This window comes from Ailuropoda melanoleuca, chromosome 6 (genome assembly GCF_002007445.2).
Source record: "Ailuropoda melanoleuca isolate Jingjing chromosome 6, ASM200744v2, whole genome shotgun sequence".
NCBI lineage: Eukaryota > Metazoa > Chordata > Mammalia > Carnivora > Ursidae > Ailuropoda > Ailuropoda melanoleuca.
In genome coordinates, this window is record NC_048223.1 from 121,775,779 (window position 1) to 121,793,118 (window position 17,340).

The following is a 17,340-nucleotide window of genomic DNA, read 5'->3' on the forward strand; positions in this document are numbered from 1 at the left end:
CCGGTGGAGAAGCCCGATGAGGGACTCCTTTCCGGAACGTTGTAAACACACCCTAATCCGAAGACAGGTGCTTGGTGACTGCGCCACTCAGGCGCTCCGGGTTGTGGGCTTCTTGATTTTTCAGCCTGCCTTCTGGGGGAGGGGCCTGCCTGCCGGTACTCAGAAAACCCTGTTTGGGTAGAGTCTCTGTGTCCCTTGCGAGGGGGGATGGGGATGGGCACCCTGTGAGCCGGTATTTCCGGGCTTTTGTTCTCTGGCGGCTTTCCCTGGCGGTTTGCTATGCCTCTTCTGAGAGAGCAGCAGCGGCTGAAATTCAGCCTCTGTCTCAGAACAGAGGGATCGCGGATCGTTCTCCACTGATGTTCTGGCCACTTTAACTCTGTTTCTGTTGGTGCTGCTCAACCCTGCAGCATCCCGGGCTGTGCGCCCCACACCCGGCGTCCCAGCCCTCACTTCCAGGGCCGGCACGTCTCTGTCCTTTGTGTTTCCAACCCCGCCAGCCGCCAGCCGCCCCGCGCGGGCTCCCGGAGCTCCCCGTCTCAGTCTGGTGTCTCACGGGTGCTGACCGCGAGTCCGCCTGCTCCCCCGTGCAGGTGGCCCTCCAGCCGCCAGCCGCCAGCCGCCCCGCGCACGCTCCCGGAGCTCCCACGCACGCTTAGTGAGCACACCGGAGCTCCGGAGCTCCGTGAGATGCTTGGTGGTGCACGCTCCCGGCTCACGGACTCAGTCTGCCGTTTCCAGAGTGCGGGTCCGCGGTCCGCCCGCTCCCCGGTGCAGGTGGCCCGCCAGCCGCCCTGCGCGCGCGCTCCTGGAGCTCGCGTTCTAAGTCTGCTGTTTCCAGAGTGCGGGTCCGCGGTCCGCCCGCTCCCCAGTGCAGGTGGCCCGCCAGCCGCCCTGCGCGCGCGCGCTTCTGGAGCTCACGTTCTAAGTCTGCTGTCTCACGGGTGCCGTCCACGAGTCCGCCTGCACCCCCGTGCAGGTGGCCCGCCAACCGCCAGCCGTCCCGCGTGCGCTCCCGGAGCTCCCTTCTCAGCCTGCTGTCTCAAGCGTGCGGGTCCGCGGTCTGTCCACTCCCCCTTGCAGGTGGCTACCGCTTCCCGGCGCCCTGACACGGCGGCTCCCTCCCCCTTCTGTTTAGCTTCCGATATCTGTGCGCGGTTTCAGGGCTCCCCGCTTCGTACCTCGATACTCAGCGCTGGAGATGTTCATTTGTAGAGATCCAGATGTATCTTCCTGCATCTCAGGCTGATTCCGTGGATGTTCCTGCTGGTCTGGTACCTATCCAGCTCAACTCAGGGGACCGGCTGAAAAAGGGGTCCCCTACTCCTCCGCCATCTTAACCTCCCCCCTTCTCTCTGTTCTTGTACAGGGGACAACATCATTCAAGAGATGCTCATGTCTACAGCAAGCCCAGCATCCTGTCCAGATTCCAATTTTCTTCCCTTCTATTGCTTATCACTTAGATAGTTCTCTGCATCTTTCCTGTCTCTGTATAAACCCTAGAACATCAGACCCAAGGCATGGAGTCTAGAAAAACACAGGTCCACCCACACTTACAGCCAAAGTGAGTTCCTTCCTTGAGTGATGACACCAGTGAATTTGGTCAGACGTCTAGCATCCACTTCAATCCACTGATGGAGGTCATTCCTTCCTGCACACCACGCCCCGTCGTAAAAATCATTTTCGTTGATACCTGCCTGGAAAGAAAGAGAAATGTTCTTCAGAAAGACCCAAAATCAATGAATATTTTCATGTGACTTGCAGGGGTTGGGGGGGGTGGGTAGAAGAAAATGAGCAGGGGACAAATAAAAAAAATCACCATGCCCTGAACACCCCTTATCCTCAATCATAAAATGGAGTGGCTTGTTATTAACGAGTTGGAAATATTTCAATATGATATGTCCTCTTCTTGCCCAGTGTGGAAGATGAAATTTAATGAGCTCCCCTATGACTCATGCATCCAGCAGGCACAGACCGTCTCCTACATACCAGCCTACACATGCCAGGTGCTGGGGATACAAAGGTGAATCGTTCCCTCCCAGAATCTCACCATCCAGGCAAGAAGAAAGACATGAAAACAGATGAATTAGAAACACAATGGGGCCTGTGTTATTTCTGGAACAGAGCAAACTGCTACAGGAGCATTTAAGGATAATGGCTAACTTGGTCTGGGGGAGACCTGGTTCAGGGTGCTATGTGAGCTGAGTGTTGAAGGGTAAGTTTATCTAGTGAATATTTATTTACTGGTGTTTAAGGTACTTGATGTGTTGAGTTTGGGCTACTATTGCTATCAAAGAGTCTTTTGATCTGAATTTACAAGGTATATGGTGTTTCTGCTCTGGAATTTTTCCTATATTATCACCATTTCAAAAGAGGATTCCCTGACGAAAGAAAGACAGAAAGAAAGAAAGAAAGAAAGAAAGAAAGAAAGAAAGAAAGAAAGAAAGAGAAAAAAGAACATTTGAACTAAGTGAAGCTTCCTAATTTACTAAGACCCTCTCTACACGAACCCCATGGCTATTCCCATAGCTATTTCACAAATACAGAATCAGGGAAAAAGTCTAACTGATATTTGAAAGACAGGCCAGCCCATCTTTCCTCCCTCTGAGCACCTTTCAGCCCAAATTCTAGCACAGCCTTCCTTCTAATGGGCAACAGTGATGTGAAACTCACAGTCCGGCTACAGCAGACAAACAACATGGCCAAGGCTTCCATGAGCAGGGCCCTACCATCTCTGCACCAGCTAACGTCAGCCTCATATCAGGACCAAACCATAGTCCATGCACTCCCACCCCCTCCTGAAACAATCTGGAAAGAGCTTTGAGGGCAAATGTCAGAACACTCACATATCTCGATCTCCTAAAATCACTACCATCTCAAGTGAAGCTGACTAGAAACACCCATTAGTCAACATTCTCCAGAAACTCAAGCTCTCAATTAACCAGCACCTCAGGGTCTCATGGCATACGGGGCATCTGTGATAAGGACCTGGCAGTGCTACAAGGTTCTGCCTTCTAGAACCATCAAAGAAAGGCTAAATTGTGCAAGTGTGTCCTACTGGGACACACCCATGCTTCAGTGGGTTTTGTTAAAGTGAGGGTGACTCTTTGATACATGAGCTCTCATTTCCCAAAACTTCCCACCAACAAGGAGACCACTGCCCCAGGCTGAAGGTTTTAATGGTACAGTCCCTGCACTTCTTCACTGAAGGCCAGGTCCTCCCAGTGACAGAGAACCGTCTAGCACATCAATACTTACAATTCCACCATTTAGCTTCTTTCAAGAAACCGTAATACTGAGTTTTTGCTGGGCTCCTCTTTTTGCATAAATAGCCCACAAGACTGGTGTTTATTTAATTGATTAAAATTAACCTTCACCTTGCCTCTACTATTTGCCAGGTACTGGCCCGGGTAAGAGGAATGGAAAAGTGGAAAACATGTGCAGTCCTGCCCCCTTGGTGCTCAGAACGGGCAGACGGGCTAAAGCCTACGCGCACAGCTCGTGGTTTGGTCTTGGCACCTTGAAACCAAGCACTGCACGAAGTGCTGGTTAAGAGCTTGTGCTCTGAAGTCCTCCTGCCTCGGTGTGAATCCCAGTCCCGCCACTTCCACCCCTTATAAACCCAGGCAATTTACCTAAACGCTCTGTGCCTCAGTTTCTCCACCTGCCAAAATAGGGACAACACTCATTTCTCCCTTAGAGTACTGACAGGGCTTCCAACGGGCCCCAGCACACTGTGTGTGGGCTAAAAAAAAAAAAAATGAGCACGTGATAAGAGTTATCAGTATATGTAAAACAATGACTATTTGGCAAATTATGGAAACATGGGTGCTTTATGAATTATCCCACATTCTACAAAATTATAAAGTATTACAATACTATTCCAGGCACTAGCTGCCACATTTTCTACAATATTCGGAACAGAGCTACAAAATCTGAAAAAAAAGGAGACTCGTAGTCTAAAGTCCTCAACAAGAATCCACCATGTTGCCCCCCAGGGGAGAGTTGGCGATGTCTGCAGACATTTTTGGCTGTCCCCGCTGGAAGATGTGTGTGCTACTAACGACTGATGGGCAGAGACCAGGGATGCATGGTGCTAACCATCGTGCAACACCCAGGACAGCCCCGACCCAAAAAGAAGGGTTTCAGACAAAATGGCAGCCATGCCAAGATGGAGATTACTTGGTCACGGGCTACGCAGACGAGAACAGAGCTGCCACAGAGCCTGGGATTCTCAGCCTGAGAGAATCACAACGCAGAGGAGCTCCCCCCCCGTGCTATTCAACTAAAGCCTACTTGACTCAGACTTGGGATTAAACTGGGGGCTCCTGGTTCTGCCAGCCTGGGTATTTTGTTTCTGCTGCTGACCTCAGCTCTTCCTGAGCCACACTAGACATTCGATTAAATGCAGTAAGGTGTCAGGGGACTGGAAGGCCCTTTCCGAAGCTGACTCACAGGGAAGTGACAGCTGCCTCTGCAAAATCCATTACGAATTTATAAAGCAAGCACCTGGAAGGATTTGGTGAAAGAGGAGGGGCCAGTCCCAGAGGTGTCACCAAAGTCCAGCATGGCGCAATCCGTGACGCCAGGACGACGTCTTGGAGACCAAGAGACGGGTACACTCATCCCTTTCTGTTCAAAAATGCAGGGAAGACTTCACAATGATGGAGAAATTTCTATCAGAAGTTGATGGAATAAAAAGTGGGATTCCTTAGAGTATAAGCTAGTCCTGAAAACAGCACTAAGATGGAATGATAATTTGTACTACAGGGCTCAATAAATTAAGAATTAATGTAATTTTCTCCAGGCAATTAGTCATACTCATCATTTCTTTACCTTAAGAAAAATGCATCTAACAGACTAAATTTTGCTTAAGCTAAATGTGGAAATTATTAAATCCATAACAAAGAGAAAACCTGATACTATCCATTTAAGATCAAATGGGATTCTTCTGAGGTGCCTGTGTGTCTCAGTTGGTTAAAAGACTAACTCTTGATTTCGGCTCAGGTTGTGATCTCGGGGTTGTGAGATCGAGCCCTGAGTCAGGCTCTGCACTGAGTGTGAAGCCTGCCTAAGATTCTCTCTCTCTCCCTCTCCCTCTCCCCCTTCCCCCCAATCTCTCTCTCTCTAAAACAAAACAAAAAACAAATGGGAGTTTTCTGTTTCAAGATGATAGAATAAATGTTGATTTCTCTGTGCTCTATTCTCAAAAATTCCCCCCAAAGAAAACAAGATAAAGAAATACAACCTTGATCTCTGACAAAACTAGAAGACATTTATCATCTCCAAATTATAATATATGAAGACAGAAATCAGATGGCGGAGTCCCGAATGACTCAGCAAGAGAAGGAGATGCGAGCTTACAAGGGGAACACCGGTGAGAAGCAAGTCAGAGCTTCAAAAAGCTCAGAAACTAGACTCCTAGGTAGCTTGAAAGGCAAGGCAGGGCTGAAAACAGGGAACTGATTCAAAATATGTATAAGAAAATAGATTCCCACAGAGCTCCGTCTACAGAGCTCCCCACCCCACAGAAGACCTGAAATTTTTCTCTTTAAAAAACCAAACAATCCTAGAGGCTCTGCATTTGGGAGCTCCAGACACAGGAGGGCAGGGATGACATGACAGATAAAAACGGGGAACTCAGTCAGTGGGTAGCAGCAGATTGAAGAGTGAGACACCCAGCTCCCCTCCTCCTTCCAGCTCCAGGACACAAGGCAGCCAGGCTTCCAACAAACAGAAATGAAATAAACTAAAAATATAATGGGGAACAGAAGAAAATCTCAAAGAAATTGTTATGACTATCCCTTGAAAAAGAAGCTCTTGCTTGCATAAAACAAAAGAAGGATATTCTTAGAAAGGAAAAAGGAACTCTTGCAATGTGAACATTCCAGTAACAATGGGCAATCAAAGAAAAATAAGAGTGGAGAAGGAAATTACAAAAAAAAAATACTACAAGCGAATAATGTCCCACATCTCTAAGTTTTAAGTCTCCAAAACACTAAGAATCCACTATGATGAATAAGACCCACACCCAGACATATCTTTGTAAAACTTCAAAACATCACACATGGAGAAAATTCTAGAAGATTCCAAAGAGGAAACAAAAAATAAAACAAATATATAAAATCAAGCCAAAGGAACCAGCATAGTACCAGAATTCCTAATAGCAACATCTGAAGCTCAAAGAATGGAGGGATAATGACTTCAAAATCCCGAAGGAAAAGACTTTTCACCCATGAATTTTTATACTCCGCCAAACTGTCCATTGCGATGGTAAAATAAAGACATTTTTGGATTCACAGATTCTCTAAAAATTCCTCATGCGCCAATTCCATAAAGCTGTAAAATGAATGCGTTCCACAAAAATGAGGCAGAACACTAAAAAGAAGATACAAGATCCAGAAATCAAGGGCGCCAACATAGGAGAGAATGCCCAGAATGAGGGAGGAGATAGTCCCAGGAGAGCAGCTGTATCAAGACCTGGAAAGCAAGCCATTCACAACACAGCAGGTCAAGGGCTCCTGGAGGAATGTCTAATAGAAACATAAAAAATAACTGTGAGACTAAAAATCATTGAACAGGTTTGACCTTATAGAAAATTGTATTAAAGGATATTTTACAGACCCCAACCTATTACAGGGCATGGGAATTTAAAAATATATATATATAAGCAGCTTTAGGAAAACAAAAAGTTGTCAAGAAAGAATATACAGTGTGTCTCTCTTGGCTCAAAACTGCACTATTTCTTGGCTCAAGTAGAAAGCATATTTACACAGTCCTAATAATGAGAACCTTTAATGTAGATTTACCCAAAATTTGAGATATAATTTTACTGGAAGGGTTAAAGAGGTTAAAGTCAAGGAATCATAAAAATGAGCTGAAATTTTCATCCTCTATAATAGGAATTCAGAATAAACAGTCAAAAATCTACAAATCAATACATATCAATATGTGCATACTATTTAGAAATAAATATTTGGGGCACCTGGGTGGCTCAGTCGGTTAAGCATCCAACTCTTGGTTCCGACTCGTGTCGTGATCTCAGAGTCATGAGATTGAGCCCCACATCGGGCTCTATGCTGGGCGTGGAGACTGCTTAAGGTTCTCTCTCTCCCTCTCCCTCTCCCCCTACCCCCACCCACTTAAAAAAGTAGAAATATTTAAATTCCCAAAGAAACAATTAAAAGGAGTTTGGAGTAAGTTGCCTCATTTACAACATGAGATGGCTTCAAGGTATAGGGGTGCACTGGCAAGGCACCTTCGTTTTGTTTTTGTTTTTTCCCATTTTATTGAGGAATAATTGACAAATATAATTCTATATTTAATATATTATGTACCTATATCAGGCATAAATATCTGCTCTATTTTAAGTGTACAATGTACACATACATTGTGAAATGATTACCAAGATCAAGATAATTAACACATCAATTACCTCCGGGTTAACTTTTTATGTGCCGAGAATGCTTAAGATCGGCCCTCAACAACTTACAAGTGCACGGTACCATATAATTAACCACAGTAACGCACTGTGCGTTAAATCCTCTGAACTTATTCCCCTTATAACTGAAAGTCAGTATCCTTTGTCCTACACGCCCCCACCTGCCCTTCCCCAGCCCCCGGCAACCACCATTCTCTCGGTTTTTAAAAATCATCCTTTAACACTCTGATTTGTCAAACTACTTGCTTACAAAACTGATTAATATAAATTTGAATTTTAAAAAGCAAAGGGAGGGGTGCCTGGGTGGCACAGTTAAGCGTCTGCCTTCGGCTCAGGGCGTGATCCCGGCGTTATGGGATCGAGCCCCACATCAGGCTCCTCTTATAAGCCTGCTTCTTCCTCTCCCACTCCCCCTGCTTGTGTTCCCTCTCTCGCTGGCTGTCTCTATCTCTGTTGAATAAATAAATAAAATTAAAAAAAATAAATGAAAAAATAAAATATCTTTGAGGAAAATCTCATAAGCAGGGGCTGAAACTTTACATGTTCCCAACAAGGTACCTCCACTGGAGGGGGGCATTACCTGAAAATGTCAGGTGTGACATATGATCAGTACGGTTAATCTCCCATACCCCTCCCACACCTCCCATCCTGGCCATCATCCGCCCAGCATATCTCCTTCGGTAAACCTCTGTGATAGACCTTTGATAAACCCATTGAACTGCCCAGGTACAAATCAGCTGATCCTTCTGCAAATCAGCAGACTACCTTGTCCCAGTTCAGACTTCAATCATCAGTAGAGCTGGCTGAAAAGAAATATTCATTGTTTTTGAAGTGATTTTTAAAACCCAAAATCATTTCTTAAATAGGTCCTTGCACAGGTCAAGGAAAACAATAAAGACCTAGAGCTTGAAATGTAAGACATCTTAAAGTAAAATCTATTAAATATACCATAAGCCACTTATTGTTTAAAAAAAAAAGATAGGGAAAGGAATGTACTAATGGAAAAAGATGGTAAAGGATTTTCACGTCAATATTCTAATTCAATTCCACTTAAACATGGGAAACATCTTGGTCCTATAATCGCCTCTCAATGGAATAACTAGTTTAATTCTCAAACAATTATTTATTCACCTGTCAGCGATCCACATAAAGACAGAGATTTGCTCCTACACTCTAGGGAGGCAGCACAGCACAGCACGGAACAGCCTCTGGGGTCCCATGGGGGCTAAGTTCAAGTCCTGGCTACGGCTCATTATCTGGATACTGCCATAGGGCTGTAACATAGGGACAGAAATAGAGTATAGGGAGGACTTCACAAGTCCTATGGAAGTCCTGTACTGTGCCTGGCACACAGTCCACACTCAGTAGACGGAGCCACGGGGGTACAAGCACGACTCACTTTGTTTCAGGTTCATTATCTGCGGACTCTGTGGTTGAATTTGCTTTATGATACAACCTAAGTTAGTTTTCTTCTACTAACAAGTGAGTGGTCAACTTAGCCCACAGACGAATGCTCTTTGTCATCAAGAGTCATCAGCTTTTCTCAGATGCTGTATTTTTCCTGCTTCTTTTGCTGGTGCTTCAACTTTGATTACTGAGCTGTTTTCTTGGTTTTAAGTCCATGCCTCCTCTGAAATATTTTATTTTTTATTGGCACTATAAGTGATTTTTACTCTTTCTTTATGTACTGTTTTTGGGGGTTGTTTGTTTTTGGTTTTCCTGTGGTTGTTGTTTCAAGTTTTTATTTAAATTCCAGTTAGTTAACACAGAGTGTGATATTAGTAGCAAGTGTAGAATTTAGTGATTCAACACTTCCCCCACATCCGCCGGTGCTCATCACAAGTGCCCCCCTAATCCCCACAGCCCATGTCATCCATCCCCCCGCCCACCTCCCCTCCAGCAACCCTCAATTTGTTCTCTCTAGTTAAGAGTCTGTTTCCTGGTTTGCCTCTCTCTTCCCCCCCCATGTTCACCAGTTTCCTTTCTTATCCTCTAAAAATTTTAAAGGTGCGTCTTTGTTTCAGTGGTTAATTTAATAACTACATAACTTACACACCTTTGTGCAACACGCTTAATTCTATATTTTCTTAGAAAGTCTCTGTTGACTCCCTACTAGAGGCAGTGATGAATTCATTTCTACCCCCTGCTATGTCCCCTTCTTCTCCTTCTTCACCTAATTTCATTCACCATATTCTTTTTTTTCTTTAAAGATTTTATTTATTTATTCGACAGAGATAGAGACAGCCAGCGAGAGAGGGAACACAAGCAGGGGGAGTGGGAGAGGAAGAAGCAGGCTCATAGCGTAGGAGCCTGATGTGGGGCTCGATCCCATAACTCCGGGATCACACCCTGAGCCGAAGGCAGACGCTTAACCGCTGAGCCACCCAGGCGCCCCTCATTCACCATATTCTTAACATTCACTTTTAAGTTTAAATCGAATATACCTCCTTTCTATGATTTACCAGCTTTTTTTTTTTTAAAAGATTTTATTTACTTATTTGACAGAGAGAGACAGGCAGTGAGAGAGGGAACACAAGCACGGGGAGTGGGAGGGGAAGAAGCAGGCTCCCAGCGGAGGAGCCTGATGTGGGGCTCGATCCCAGAACGCTGGGATCACGCCCTGAGCCGAAGGCAGACGCTTAACGACTGCGCCACCCAGGTGCCCCTACCAGCTTTTTTAATACAGTTTTTGTTGAGTTAAATAAATGTTCCTATGTATAAGGATGGATATTAACCAGACTTACTATGGTGATTATTTCACAATATGTACAAATATCAACAGTACGTACGAATAGCCTATCATTGTCTTGTACACCTGAAAGTAATATAATGTTGTATGTCAATTACACCTCAGTTAAAAATTTTAAAAAATTACTCCCCTAAAGAATCTGATGTTTACATTATGTAAAAATATTAAAATCATTTTAGTAACTAAATGGTAGTCCTGCCCAGTCATACCTGGTTTCATTGTGCTTCACTTTATCACATGTCACAGATATTGTGGGTTTTTTTTTACAGATTGAAGTTTTGTGGCAACCCTGCATCAAGCAAGTCTGTTGGTGACATTTTTCCAATTACATTTGCTTACTCCATGTCTCTGTGTCACATTTTGGTAATTCTCACAGTATTTCAGACTTCTTCATTATTATAGTTGTTACGGTGATCTGTGATCAGTAATTATGACTCCCCGAAAGCTCAGATGATGGTTAGCATTTTTTAGTAATAAAAAATGGAGGTCATATGTCACCAGAGGCATCCCTGACTCCCCTTCTTCTCTCTCACACCCCTCATCCGGATGTCATCCAGCCCCATCAGAAAATCCTGCTTTCAAAATATCCAAATTTTTTAATTAAGGTATACACTTTATTTTTTAGATATAATGCTGTTGCCCACTTAATAGATTATGGTATATTGTAAACATAACTTTTACATGCAACGGGAAGCCAAAAAATTCATTTGACCCCCATTTACAGCAACATTCACTTTATTGAGGTGGCCCAGAACCGAACCCACAATATCTCCAAGGTTATGCATGTACTGGAATTAAAATTATTAAGAACCAAAGAAAAGGTAATTCTGAAATATGATGGTAAAGCAAGAGAATAGATATATGACTTTATTGTTGTTTATTTCAAGTTTCAATAAAAGTTGAAATAAAATTTTTTACAAATAAAATCTATACAAAAAAGGGTGTGAGTCCGAAGTTCAATAAATTTTACTGCACACTCACCCATGTGTCCACACCCAGATCAAGATATAAACACGACCAGCTTGCCACAGCCTCCCTTTGGCCATCTCCCGGCATCACCTGCCCCCAAAGATAACCTCTACTCTGACTTCCATTTCCAGAGATTGGTTTTCTGTTTTTTAATTTTACGTAAATGGGACACCTGGGTGTCTCAGTCGGTCAAGTGTCTGCCTTCGGCTCAGGTCACGATCCCCGGGTCCTGGGATCGAGTCCCACAACAGGCTCCCTGCTCAGCGGGAAGTCTGCTTCTCCCTCTGCCCCTCCGCCTCTGCTCATACGCTCTCTCTCTCTCTCCCGCTTTCNTCTCTCTCCTGCTTTCTCACTCTCTCTCAAATAAATAAATAAAATCTTTTTAAAAATGTATGTAAATGAAACATACTATAACTACTCTGTTGTGTCTGGCTTCTTATGCTCGATATTGTATCTGTGAGATCAATCCATATTATCACGGATAGCAAGAACGTTTTCCTTTTTGCTGGTGTGAAGCATTCCATCGTGTGCATATAGCGTGACTCATTCATTGTACGTTGATGGACACGTATCTTGTTACCATTTTGGATTATCATGAATAATGATGCCATGAACCCAGCTGTCCTGGCCTTATCGTGTACGTACGAATGCGTTTCTTTTAGGCATAAGGGTGAATTTGTTAGACGAACAGGTATGAGAATGTTGAGCTTCAGTACATACTGCAAAAACATTTCCAAATCTGTGCTATTTTACATTTTTAGCACTGCAGAGAAGTTCCTATTGTCCCACTTCTTCGCCTACACTTATACTGTCCTTTTTCCTTAAAGCCATTCTGGTGCCTACGTGTCATATCTCATTGCGTATCTTGTATTTCCTAGATGAGTAATGATAGAGAACATCTTGTCTTGTTCCCTACAACCACAGGGCCTTTGGACATACCATTCCCTTCGACTTGGAATTCTTGCCCCCCTCCACCAAACTTTCGTCTGATAACCTCTTTGGTGATCGTCCTACTTCAAGTCTTAGCCCAAGACCCACCCACAGGGAAGTCTCCCCGATCTGCAGTCTGAGGCAGGTTTACTGAGCATAGAGAACCGCAGTGTTACGGGTTCAATTAAAGATATATACGAGTCCCAGCCCCTGCAACTTCAGAGTGTGACCTTATTTGGGAAAGGGGTCATGGCCGATGAAATTAGCTCAGTGAAGTAGGGTGGGCCCTACATCTGATGACTGGTGTCCTTACAAGAAGGGGAAATTTGGACACCGAGACAGACACACACAGAGGGAAGATGATGCAGGGGCATGCGGAGACCCCCATGTGACCCTGGAGACGGAGACGCGAGTGGTGCAGCTATGAGCCCAGGGATACCACGGGACGCCCGGACCACCAGAGGCTGGAGGAGGCACATAAGGAGACTTGCCTCGTCCCCAGAGGCTTTGGAGGGAGAGCAGCCCTGCTAACACTTCGGTTTGGTCCTCCAGCCTCCAGAATTGTGACAGAATAAATCCCTGTTGTTTTCAGCTGCCCAGTTTGTGGGGCTTTTCCGGTCGCCCAAGGAAACGAAAACAGTGCTTCATTCTCAGCGCTCATCCCAGGTTCTGGTCGTGCCTTCACGGGTGATCTCGCTCTTTTTTTTTTTTTTTAAGACTTTACTTATTTATTTGTCAGAGAGGGAGAGAGAGAGAGAGCACAAGCAGGAGGAGCCACAAGCAGAAGGAGAAGCAGGCTCCCCGCTGAGCAGGGAGCCTGATGTGGGACTCGATTCCAGGACCCGGGCTCATGACCTGAGCCGAAGGCAGATGCTTCACCGACTGAGCCACCCAGGCGTCCCTTGATCTCTCTTTTCAATAGTTTCACTTCCCCATTAGATTATCAGAGGGCTAGGCCAAAAAACACCAGAGGCATCCTTGACTCCCCTTCTTCCTCTCACATCCCTCATCCGGATGTCATGAGCCCCATCAGAAAATCCTGCTTTCAAAATATCCAAAATACCACCACCTCCCACCACCACCGCCGCTCCTGTTCACAGCCAGAGCTGGCACCGTCTCCGGTCCGGGGTGCCGAAGCCACAACCCAACAGGCCTCCCTGCTTCCACACTGCTCCCCTAAGTCACCACAACAACTGGGTTGGTCCTTCTCACCTGGAAATCACAGCATGTCATTCCTGTGCCCCAAAACTTGCCAGCACTCCCTGAATTGACTTAAGAACAAAAGCGAAAGGCAAAGTCCTTCCAGTGCTCCCCCCAGGCCTGCGCCTACTTCCCCGCAGGCTCACCCTGCTCCAGCCACACCAGCCTTCTGTTCCTCCGTGCTACCATGCATGCGGTCACCACAGGACCTTTGCTCAAGCCATTCCCACTGCCTGGAGTGCTCCTCCCACAGCTGCCTGACTCCCTGATGATCTCCTTCAAGCCAACTCAGCCTCAGTACCACCTCCTCAATGAAGCTTCCCTTGCTTACCTTTAAGGACAGCCTGCCCCCTCCCAAGAGCTAGCCCTCCTGACCCCCACTGCCAGCTCTAAATTTGCTGTGTGTTCTCTCCAGAACACTCACCACCTTCTGACGCACTAGAAAAGCTCTATTTTATTACATTCCCTGCTTTTACGTGCCTCCCCCACTAGAATGGAAGGTTTCAGATGGCAAGGATCTGTGTCCGTGGGGTCTCTGAAGTATCCCGAGCAGCTAGACAGGGCCCAGCGCATGGCAGATCCTCCCTAAAGATCTGCTAAAATATCAGAACTATTTCTATTCTTGCTCCTCACGGTTTCCCCAGGACTAGAGGTGGGTTTGCGTTAATGGAATCAGTCAATCGACCGATCTCCCAGTCAATCAAAGCATCTGTTCTGATCTCCTTTCTTTCTCTTCTCCTCGCTCGGTCCCTCTCCTCCAGCCCCTCCTCATACAGGCCTCTCCACCTGTGCCGTGTTGTGCCCCTGGAAGCCCTGGTGTAAAATGCTCAGCATACCGCCTCCCACCTGTCCACGTCCGGGAGATAGCCAGGCTGGCCCGCACGTGGCTACGCAGACAACCCACCCTCACGAGTCAGTATCTGCAGAGGTCAAGTTTGCTTGTGCCAGTTGAATGGACGCGAGGCCCGTGCCCGTGACTGCTGGTGCCCCTTAGGCTCCTCTGGGTCCTGCCAAGGTGGGGCCTGGAAGGTATTGGGGGATGCTCAAGCCAGCAGTCAGGGAGATGAGTCACAGGATGGGATGCCAGCCAAGGCCACAAGCTGGAGGACACGTTGAACCTTCTCGTGGGTACCGGAGATAACAAAGGGCGAAAATGCGGCCAGAAACCTTGCATTTGAGTCTCAGCTTGGCACTTACTAGCTGTGGGGTTGGGGCAGGTCATTTAACCTCTGACTCCAATTTCCTTATCTCCAAAACAGAGTTTCCCTCCAAGTACATTGAAGATGAAATGAAACATCAATTTAATGAGATTTAATAAAATAGTCAAGAAAATTCACACAGCAAGTAACAGAACATGCATCCAAACCAGAAAGGCCTGTGGTTTCTTAATAATCTGTGGTTCACAGGCTGGGGAGCCCCAAAGGGCCCCTTCCTTTTGTTTCCCTGTTCTACTCTTTGCCCTTTTCCCGCTCGGGTGCTCATGACGCAAGCTTCTGGAGAATAAGAACAGTGCATTATCATCATTCTGGTAAATTCTCCTTTTCAATTTTCCAAGAGACTCATGATTTAGAATATTTGGTCCTGTTATTCCCATAAAAATCCAAACATCCAAAATTCCAGCATTTTGGCCTCCAAACACCGTCTCCCAGACTGCTTCTTAAAGCCAGAGAGAGCACAAAATCCCTTTATCGGAGCAAGCGGGACATTCCTTGGTTTGGAAGTGATCCCCACTGCGATTACTTCTGTCTCTGCAGCACTTAGCCCATTCACAGCCCCCACCTAGGACCCGGAGAGCTACGGCAGGGTTTTGTGCAGCCAGAAACAGACCGGAGGCCAAGCACCCAGAGCAGCGGGACCCAGAGAAGACAGGCTGTGGGGTCGGAGGACTCTGGGTGCAGACAACTCCACGGATAAGTAGTAGCAGGACAGGCACAGGGTGACACCTGAGGAAAGAGTGCTGCCCTAGGTGGCCCCCACATTTGGGCAAAGTGGAGCACCAGGTGTCTCGAGGGCAAAGGAGACAGGGAGACAGACAATGGGATGTGCCCACGCACATCAGCTTAGACACCATGATGAAGGCCGGCTCGATGTTCTATAAGCATCTTCTCACCTTCCCAGGGTCTGCATCTGAAGCCACGGGCTTCGGTCGTCTTCAAGGCTTACACCTCATTTCAGGTAAAAAGATTATCCGAACATTGGAACTGGATCCTAATCTCAGCATCCAGGTGCTCCAGAGGATTCCTTTAATGGCATGACTAACAAGAGGCACTGTGGTGGGTGTCAGTGGTACCGAGAAATGGCTCGGACAGATGCTCTCATTATAACCAGACACTTCCTCGAGGGAGAGGTACCAGAGGTGAACTTCTCTCGGGGGTCAAACTCCAGCGAGACAAGACATGGGCCTCAGAACGCCACGTGACCATGAGCAGGCACCACAGAGACATCTGGAGGTGTTCATGCAGGGAACCAAGTTTGTTCTTATGACCTCAAAATGTCAACTCTTTCTTCAGAACTCTGATCTGAGTACCGACTTGCATTCCCGGCTCTAGGCAGGAATCGTGGTGGTATCCTGAGTTCCAGCCATGCTCTTCTGATCCATGTCAGGCTCCTACTTACCATAGTTTTAGAGTCTCAAGAATGAAATTGAAACCCAGCCCTCAGAAGTGGCAAGTGTGGCTCTAATTTGCTCAATGATTTGCGGCGATGGAAGCATCTGACATCATAACGGGGGGATAAATCACTCAGGAAGTGGCGCCATCTTGGAATCCACCTTGCTTATTATGAGCCATGGAAAATCTCTTGGGGTCTTCAGAAGATTCTGGAAGGACAGGACACATGATGAGCTGCCATTAAACGACCCACCTGAGTACAGAGCCACCTCCTCAGACCGACTAGAGGCAAATGATGATCCAAGAGTGACTTTAGAGGTCATTGCCAAAATATTCTCTTTGAGACTTGAAATACTCATTTCTATTCTGCCTGTGGCTGCTCCTGGAGCAGAAGAAGTCCATGAGATCACGTGCTCCCAAGTGGGTCGGCGTTAGAGGAGCGTGGGCAGGCTGGAAGAACAATCACAGGTGAGAGGACAATCCTCTGCCAGCCTGCTGAACTAGATCTCTTCCTCGAATTCTTGGAAGATCTATCTTCCCTCAATATGAAGATCTGTGAACTTGGGTTTCTTCTCTAAGCTTGTATTTTTAAATCAACATCAGTAAAATTCCACTTGCAAAAAAAAAAAAAAAGAGGTTGTAAGTGGAGTAATAAGGTGCTTTTATTCTTCCAAAGTCTCCTGCTTAAAATGAGGAAAAAAGAGTGCCGCAGACAGACCGTGCGTGTCCGTATGTTAAAAAACTAAGGTGATGGTGTGAGGAGGCATGAGGGTGGAGCCTTTGTGAGTGGGATTAGAGCCCTTATAAAAGAGAGCTCCAGAGCCCCTAGTGCTTTCCACCACCTGAGGACACAGAAGAAGGTGAAGAAGGTGGCCATCTGTGAGCCAGGAAGCCAGTCCTTTCCAGACACCCGGTCTGCCGGCATCTTGACCTCAGATCTCCCAGCCTCCAGGACTGTGAGAAAGAAGTCTGTGTAGTTTACAAGCCCCTGGAGATAGGATATCGTCAGAACGGCTCAAGAGAACAAAGGCAAAAGTGCTTCTGCTATAATGTGGCAAATGCAATTCAATTATAGCTCCATCTGCAAAACGTGCACTCTAAAAACTGACGTCACAGAAAAAATAAGAGTTCTAGCCAGACTACTCAAAATCTATGTAATCAGAAGACTTAAAAAAAAAATCCTACAAAACAGTGGCACACTTAAGAGAACACAGGAGTTGCTTTAAAAAATTAAATACAGCCACAGTGATAGGACCGGACTCTAAAAAAAAGGGGGGGGGGCTACAACTGAAAGCAGCAATCTAGAAGAGGGTGGAAGGAACAGAAGAAGCAGCTTGGCTGCCGGGACAAGGGCCCTCGGGCGAAGGAACTGAGCTGCAAGCACCCGGAAATGGAGCGCATGACCCCCGTGGGCCAGAGAAACACCAAGTGACGAACACCAC

General features: G+C 46.3%; 1 protein-coding gene across 4 annotated transcripts in view; it reads right to left on the minus strand.

The window, feature by feature from the left end:
• The window catches only part of CPXM2 (carboxypeptidase X, M14 family member 2), a 146,560-nt gene that overhangs the window by 90,919 nt on the left and 38,301 nt on the right, over positions 1–17,340 (minus strand). For all 4 annotated transcript variants that reach the window (XM_034663392.1, XM_034663395.1, XM_034663394.1 and 1 more), the window contains exon 4: positions 1,558–1,697. In XM_034663392.1, the coding sequence (XP_034519283.1) occupies positions 1,558–1,697 (140 nt within the window). The remainder of the gene's footprint in view (positions 1–1,557; positions 1,698–17,340) is intronic.